This window comes from Wasmannia auropunctata, unplaced genomic scaffold (assembly GCF_000956235.1).
Source record: "Wasmannia auropunctata unplaced genomic scaffold, wasmannia.A_1.0 LD336053.1, whole genome shotgun sequence".
Taxonomy (NCBI): Eukaryota; Metazoa; Arthropoda; class Insecta; order Hymenoptera; family Formicidae; genus Wasmannia; species Wasmannia auropunctata.
The window spans coordinates 5,342,525-5,351,128 of record NW_012026837.1 but is presented as its reverse complement, the minus strand read 5'-3'; the positions used below and the strand labels follow the sequence as shown (position 1 = coordinate 5,351,128).

At 35.5% G+C, this 8,604-nt stretch overlaps 1 protein-coding gene across 3 annotated transcripts in view; it reads right to left on the bottom strand.

Moving 5' to 3' along the window:
- LOC105451240 (neurexin-1) overlaps positions 1-8,604 on the bottom strand; it is a 214,553-nt gene that overhangs the window by 39,706 nt on the left and 166,243 nt on the right. For all 3 annotated transcript variants that reach the window (XM_011691576.1, XM_011691577.1, XM_011691578.1), the window contains 3 exons: positions 7,519-7,662; positions 7,061-7,278; positions 3,586-3,694 (listed from right to left, as the gene is read on the bottom strand). In XM_011691576.1, coding sequence (XP_011689878.1) covers positions 3,586-3,694; positions 7,061-7,278; positions 7,519-7,662 — 471 coding nt within the window. The remainder of the gene's footprint in view (positions 1-3,585; positions 3,695-7,060; positions 7,279-7,518; positions 7,663-8,604) is intronic.

Here is an 8,604-nt window from a genome sequence, read left to right as displayed (position 1 = left end):
CCGCTCTCTCTCTCTCTCTCTCTCTCTCTCTCTCTCTCTCTCTCTCTCTCTCGCCTGGTACTCCACACTTTCCCGCCGAGTGTACACGCGTACACTCGACTCCAGCCGAATATTTTTGTTTTCCAATTTCGAGGACGCCGTAACTTTGCCACGAGATAATTAAGATCGACATTCGCATCTATCGTTGTTTGCTTATCTTTCCACGCGCGCACATTCGGCTGTAACTGTTTACCTTTTTACGAGAGAGCCTGTTACGGAGGTCCCTTTACAGAAATTTAATACTGAAGGTGTCAAATAATTACTTGTTTTGTATTAAAAGCACTAACAAAATGTGCTTTAATATTTAAAATAAATTATTATTTGGCAGTTTCAGTATTACATTTCTGTAATTAAGGAGTGATTAAAGATACGCTGAAAAGTTTGATAAGATTTTTAACACGTTGTGCATGAGTGCTTTTCAAGGAATATTTTGAAGACTAAAAGCGATGCTAAAGATTAAAAGCCATTCCGAATTGTCGACAAATATTGAAAAAAATAACAGAAAGCAATATATGAAAAATCAAACACGTAATTTCGTACACGAGCAAAAATCGTCTATATTATATTTATGTATATATATATATATATATATATATATATATATATATATATATCGTAATTTGTGTCAACAATTTTTCTTTTTTTTTTATCCTACCGTACAATATTGCCGATTGGACGTATCGCGATTGATCGCACCTGCGAGAATTTGCGTATTCTGAGATGTGTTAAACGCGGGATCCCTCCCACACATTTCCGCCGACTTTAGCCTCCGTATTTCCACACGTGTGTCCTCGTACCTCTATATATTTCTTTGCGACTTTTTTCTCGCCCTCGCGACTTCCGCCGCGGAGCTTTCGCGGCTGCCGCGCGCCGCCGCCGCCACATATTTATGCTAAATAGGGATTTCGAAATACGATATTGCTCCCTTGCGTGGGCTCTCGCCTTGTGGGCGAGAAGTTCGAACGTGCGCATGCATATACGATGCATAAGGATCCTTCGAGCCGGCGCAATCGATGCGACGTGCAAAGTGCCCCCGCGCTTCGAAGTGTCACGACAAGGGGGGGGGGGAACTCCCTTCCTTCGAAACTTGCGACGCGCCGTATAAGATTTATCGTCGAGAAAAAAATTACTGCGTTACCCGTATAATAACCTTCTTTCGATAGCTTGTCCTATCAACGTAAAATTGATTTATACGAGATTATCTCGCGCTAAAAGCATCTTCTTCGAATTAAGCATTTATTAACTACCATTTATGAATTAACTTTTATTTTTTATGAAAGAGGTAATCTTTGAATTAAGTATAAATAATTGGCAAACGAGAAGACCGTTATTCATATGACAATAAAAAGAGATTCGTTTTCAAACGTTCTTTTGATGCTTATTAAATTTTAACTTATGCTTTAGAACCGCGTAAACTTACTGTTAATCGGCTTTAAAATAATGCTTCTTTACGCTCTCAAAATATAATTTAAAAATTTAGCATAAAATATCAAATTTTTTAATACTCGAAACATCGATTTGTACACACATGATTTGTGTACGCTGCAGATTTTCTTTTTTCTGCGATGTAGGGGAAAAAAGTGAAGCAAATGCACTTTGCGAAAGATGGGAAAGGAAGTAATTATTTTGAAGTAAAAGCATGATACGAGGGAGAAAGAGAGAGATAAAGAGAGAAAGTATATCCTGCATGGTAAAAGCATGAAGTAAAAAATGGGGGCAAAAAATAAAAGCATGAGGCATAAGAGAGCAATCTCGAATGAATAGTCTTTTGATTTTTTACAATAAAACGACCATTTGTTTTGTATTTTAAAGCAAAAGCCATTATGCTGCCCTGATAGCGTATCAATAACTCAGCCATAAAAGTTTTTTTTATCTTCATCGTATTCGCTATAATCTTTCACTTGTAAAAAGTAAATGCTCTTGAGGAATAAACAACTTCTTTGATATCTCTCGTATGAATAGGAAGTATCAGTTTGATTTTATGCTTACAGTTGTTATTGTCCACCAAATTGAGAAGGATTTCCCAAAGGATCAAAATACCCGTGGAAAGTTAATACGGAAATTCTAATTTTCCCCACATAGTTCGCTTTTACGCTCATTGCAAATTCAGGTTTAATTACGAGGCGACTTTAAACCGCGTGTAAAAGCTTTAGCACGGAGAAAACGGTCTATTGATTACCGTAAAAGCGAAGCCGCTAGCATCCATATTATGAACGTCCGTGTAAGAGCGTCAATTAAATAAACTTATCGTTTCCTGCGCCAGCGATTATTTTAGGCAATTCTAATTTAAGGCAAGCAGCACACATTGAAAAACAATTAATTATACTCTATTATTCGTTAGCAATAGTATCATCTCGAAATATCAACGAAAATAAAGGATTAAATAACAATCGATAGTAAATAAAAAAAGAATCGAAACTCCAAATGTTTGTTCCAAACTAGCATCTAACGTAGAAATATTTTTCGTGCACAGTCGAAAACTGATATGTACTTTTGGCATTTTCCGCTTCTCTCTGTACCTCTTTCTTTCGTCAATGTTCTGAAATAGAATCGTCTTTTTCATCTCGCTATTTCTCACACCTTGCGATCGAAGACGCCACTCGCACTGCTGCAGCACGAAACCAATCAACTGTTTTGCATCTGGTACCGACATACAATTTGCTGTGCTTCGCACAGCATTCCCGTTCCCGTAATAATGTACTTCGTGTCTAAATTAATCGACTTTTCTTTCAATTTCTAACACTTTGTCATCTAACATTTTACGCCCCACTATCTCATAAGTTAATTTCCAATTAGACTGTACAGGGATTGTGTTTGCACTGGTTTAATTCGCTTCGAAAATTTTGAAATATTTTTACGTAAGCGCAGAAAATTAAATACACGGAAAGAACGATTTTGCTGGATTCAGGTCTGAAAATAATTTTTGTTATACAATCAAAATAATTTTATTGGAAAGTCAAACTGATTGCTAGATTATCAAAATAATTTTGTTGGAAAGTTAAAAATGCTTATCATTTTTTACTTTCTAATAAAATTATTTTGATGATTCAACAATAATTATTTTCAGATCTGTGTTTAGCAAAATTTTTAGACCTTCCAGCAAAATCGTTCTTTCCGTGTACGTATGCTGCTGTCGCGTGAAAAATATGTTAAATGGTTTTTAGCAAAAGTTGCTTTTTTTTTAGTTTTAAAATATCCGCCTTTATTCAAGACTAAAATTAATTTAAATAGCACGGAGACGTCATTAATTTCCCAGTTGCACGTAAATAAAGTTCGATGTGAAAGAAATTTATTTTACATTTTCAATTTATCTTGCACAAAATCATTCATTTCTCGATATTACCATGATTTTAACACTCTATACAAAACGCACGTTCCGCATCAATAAACCGGTTTATGAGTTTGGAAATCTCGTCACGAAAATACGTATTGTGTATACAACCATATACAACGATGTAATTTGTTGGCTTTAATAACGTATATATTTCTCCGGAATATATATTTCCGCCGTTGCATGGCGTTACCATTTCAGATGCATGTACGTACCTCGTATCGCCGTATCTTCGTCGATCTGGAATTTCAGTGAATTGAATCGTCTGGAGAATCTCAGCGTATGCCACAAGTCATCGTTAAGACCTTGCCCAGTTGTCAATGACTGAAATAAAACGACATGTATTAAGTTTATCGCATCTTTTATTTAATAAAAGACTTTGTCTCTCTCTCTCTCTCTCTCTCTTTTTCCTAAACATAAATACTTTACTATACTGATTTTGAAAGAAAATATTCAAAGTACCTGTAGGTAAAAAAAATTTCTTTGTGAAAAAAATTCAATAATTACTTATAATATTTTTATCATAAGAGAATCCTTCTTTCTCTTTTGCTTTTACTTCTGAAAATTTATTGAAGCAAAATCGGTTGATACATATGCGCCGCGAGGTCTCTCGAATTTTTATCGCATTTTTGCAGCGGCACCGTGTCGCAATAGGTTTAACGCTATCGATAAACCACCTCTATGAGATGCCTGTCATTCGGCCAAGTCCCATAAATCCAAGCAACTCGTCACTATCTGGCACAGTCCCCCCATCGCAATATACGATATCGCGCGCTGTGTGACACCTGACGCACGTTTGTCATCTAACGTCATCTATGCATCGCTGCTATTGCCGTCGAACATTATTATTATCATCGCCATACTAATTTATCGTCATAATTCGTGTCAATCGCTAAAAATAATCGCTCGATATTTGATGCTAGAAGTTTGAAAATAGTTGAAATTTCTCTCCATTCAGGAGAAATCTATTTTAACTTTCATTGGGATATTTGTGAGTAAAAACGAAATGTGCAATACGTGATAAATTGACCTGATAAAATGGATAGTATTTTTTTTATTGAACTATTTCTTTTGTGTGCTATCTTTAAAACATTTTCAATTTAATTCAAATGAAAGTAAAGTGGAAAAATTAACTTTAACGTAACGTAGAACATTTAATATGCATATATGTATGTATAACATACGTTGTGTAGGTATTCAAAATTACACGATCGAAAATATAATTATTACTAAGAAAAGATATCATTGAAGTGGATTTCATAAATAATTTCCAAATTTGTGTAATATTATATTAAAAACAACTGTGCCACTAAATAACTTTAATAACTGGGACGCGAACAATGCGCTTGTAAATTTTTTAATCCTTTTTCAACGCAGATGAAATGGGTAAAGTCGAATAAAGTAATTAAAATCGAAATAATAGAATGGAGAAATAGAGTAGTTGGATAAATGTAATAATTTCTTTCTTTGTAATAAAAGTAACAATAATGCCTCGATTAATAAAGTACCTACTTTATCATTACAATTCATACAATTTTTTGCTGCCGCCAATGAAAAAGATTAATAAATCGTCGAAAATCGCGGATAATCTCGCGGTCGGGAAAAGCTCGCGATTCGAGAGGAGCCGCCGCGATAGAAATCTTCGTTGAAACGTTCTCGAACTTCCCGGGAACTTCCGCGGAAATCTGGTTTTCCGTAGACTAATCGTCGGGCGCCGCATTATCGTATCAATTATTCCGTCCAATTAACGAGTCCGTGTAGGTACAGAGATTGAAACATTACCGTAAATTACCGCGCGCCTTGTACGCCCGCGCTTATACGCGTGTATAACTTGTAGATCTGCACGACGCCGCCGGCTCCTCATTCGCAGGCAATACGAGAGTTCCAAATGAGACTTCGACCCGAGATTGTTAATCCGAGATTAACGCAATATCTATTTAATATCCGAAATAATGCCACACGTTGGATCACCGCTTCCCAAATCTCCTCTAGACGGTTCATAATTCGGGACAGAATTCGGATATTCTGCATATAATTTTATCAAATTACATAAATACAATTATAAATATGGGATCAATTGGTTATATTAATGTTACATTAATCAGATGTATAATTGCACTATAATTATGTACGTCCAATTCTTTTTTCCATATCTTATAATATTATTTTTAAATATCAATCAAATAAATCAATGTGGCGAGTACAACATATAATATTTCATGAGAGTCGAATGTATTTGTAAACGCCAATATAAGGGAAGGAAAGAGAAAGAGGAAAATAAATTTACGCATCATCTAATGAAATAGCTGTGAAATCGAATCGGCCGATTTGCTGTTCGTTCGACCGGAAGCGTCGCGATTGCAGAATTGCTTATGTATTTACACGTATATACATGCGGACGGGCACAAGGGAGAAGGGATGGAGTGTTGGAGATTGCGTGAACGAGAGGTTGCAGGATGCATTCAGAAATGCATTTGGCTCCCGGGAAAACGATCGATGGAGCAGCGCGGAAGCGCTCCTCGCGACCTTGAGATAACGCTCTTGCTAATTCTTAATAAATTTTGTCAACATTTACTTCAATTACCTAAGGTAAGACATTTTATGACAATGTAAGATACCTGAAGTTACTGTGTATCCAACATAACAATTATTAAAATTAAGTAGAACACTTTGTTTCACGTAATTTCATTTTACTAAATTGTTGCGTCTTTCTCTCGATCTTTCCTATCCTAGAATAGCATTATTCTAAAAAAAAAAAATGTAAAAGTTCTAGAATTTTAAGATTGCGTTATTGTGTTTAATTATGAAATCTTTTCTGTCACATCGCCGAAGGAGAATTAATGTGACAAAGCGTGAAAACCATTGCGCGTTTATCTTTTACTTCGGGAGCAATTGCCGGGAATGCGCTTTACGCTTGCGCGCGTCCAACGTTTCCGTCAAAAAGAATATTCCGTTACACGGAGATGAGAGCCGCCAGCCGTTTACTTGGCGGATGTTGCTGCGGGTGACGTATTAAGTTAACGTCATGACGTCGTTCGCAACGGGAGAACGATCTACGTCAACTATATCGAGAGACGACGTTTAACATCGCGGATGCTTCGGGAATGTAAATCCTCATGGACCACGCGAGGCCCTTTAACTTCTGAGCGGATGCTCGTTGACATTAAGTGGATCGAATTATTTGTCCGAGATAAATCCAATATCTTGTCTTTTCGACAACGTGTCCTTATTTACAATAAGATTTGTTTAACTAACATTTATAATAAAACAATTGCTTAAAAAATATTTATAAAGCGGAACAACTTTTGAAAATGGTTCATTCGCGTAGAAATTGATTGGAACTATCGCCAAAAGTATCGAAAATTATGAGCACGACACATTTCCGTCGAGTGCCGTCGAGTGACGGCAAAGATAAAAATTACGTAATGTTAAAAAAACAAAAAATCGGATTAAAATCACGTTAAATTGATATTATAAATCGGTGGGACGAAACATTTGCCGAAAGAGACATGAAACGGTAATTTATCTCAAACAAAATCGCTTTCAAAGTTTACGCATTTAATGATATCCTACAGTCTATTGTGTCACTTCCAAGAAAATGTAAATGTTTGTGACGATTCAGAACTAGTTTTCTTATCTTGTTCTAGACTACAGTTCAGCGGTCTAAATATCTTGTTATTGAGCTTTTACCTTCTCTCGATCTCCGATGTGAATCAGCGCTTGCGCCTTGCCCTCGTCTAGATAAATCTGCAGACGATCGGCGTTGTTCTCGAAGCTAGTCGCTAACAGAAGGCCGCGCGGTCTCGTCGTTTTGAATCGCACGATGATTTCCTCCGCCTGCGTTCTAGAGTCCTCCGGCATTAACGCTGTCATTTGTTGCGTGCCATTCAGATGCAGCGTCGACGCATCTGCAATAAAGCGCAGTAGCTTGTTAGTCTTGTTATACTTATTAAAAAGGTCATAAATTACAAGCTCGTGAAACTCATTCAGCTTTGAAGTACACAAGATGTCTCGAACTTGGCGCGTTATTATTTAGCTTAATTGATTTTTAAGAAAAAACGTATCGAAGGCTCGTCCCTTTTGAAACATCAAGCTGTTTTGAAAGTCATTTTTCTTTACGTAATTAAGTGACAATTGTATGTTTTTACCTTTGCCACAGGTAGGTCCTGTGAAAGACGTGTTAGTGCAGTCACAGTGAAATCGATTCCATCCTTCCAGACAAACGCTACGGTGCATACACGGGTTTGAAGTGCAATGCGGGGTTTGTACGTGACATGCGGGTCTTACTGCACCTGTAAAATATATGTACAAACATCGAGAAATATTAAAGAATTGATGAACTCAACGTAAATAAGAATATTAGCGATATGTAATCTATAGTGATAATTAATTGTAGTAATTATCAATAGAAAAAAGTAAAAATAATTGTATCTCATTACTCATTACATCAATTATAATTATCATTATATGCCCTTCGTTCTATTCTATTCTACAATTAATCAAACAATCCTAAAGAAATTCTTTCCAATTAAAAATAAATTTTTAATAATCGCTGTCGCGTACTCATAATTTTCTCTATCAAAAAAACCAAGAAAATGTAGTTTAAACAACAATAATGGAAAATGGTGTGATTTATTAAAAAATTTTCCTTTAAACAATTTTTACATAAAAATAGGAAAAATTTTTATGCGTTTTGTCAAAAATGCATTTCAAAATTTTTATAATAACTGAAAATACTGATGGTATATTTAATCCATGAGACAGAGAAAAAAATATAATAATTAGATATCGCGCCTGCCAGGCGTTGAATGTGCTGCAACCAACTTTTTTACCCCGATAATAAAAAAATCGTATCTCTACTCGTCCTGTATAAATAATAGTAATACCGCACGCCGCAGGATGTTTTTAGTAACAAATAGTTAACAAACATGGTTAACTCGTGTAGGACAGAATAATATTTGGTTTCAACAGTAACTATGATTTTTGATTGTTACTTTTAATTACGTTATTTCTGAGCTATTTTATATGTGTGCTCGAATAAACGTGTTATGTTAATTTAAAGACATTACATTTGTAACTGCGACTAAATACCGATAAATGATGAATATAACAAAGAAATACAATTTTATAATTATTACGTATTATTTCGTATTACTCTTTATAATCGATTACGCATGTCGTTTACGAAACGGAGATTTTTTGGATGGTTTTCATCTTAGGAATAAATGTATCAA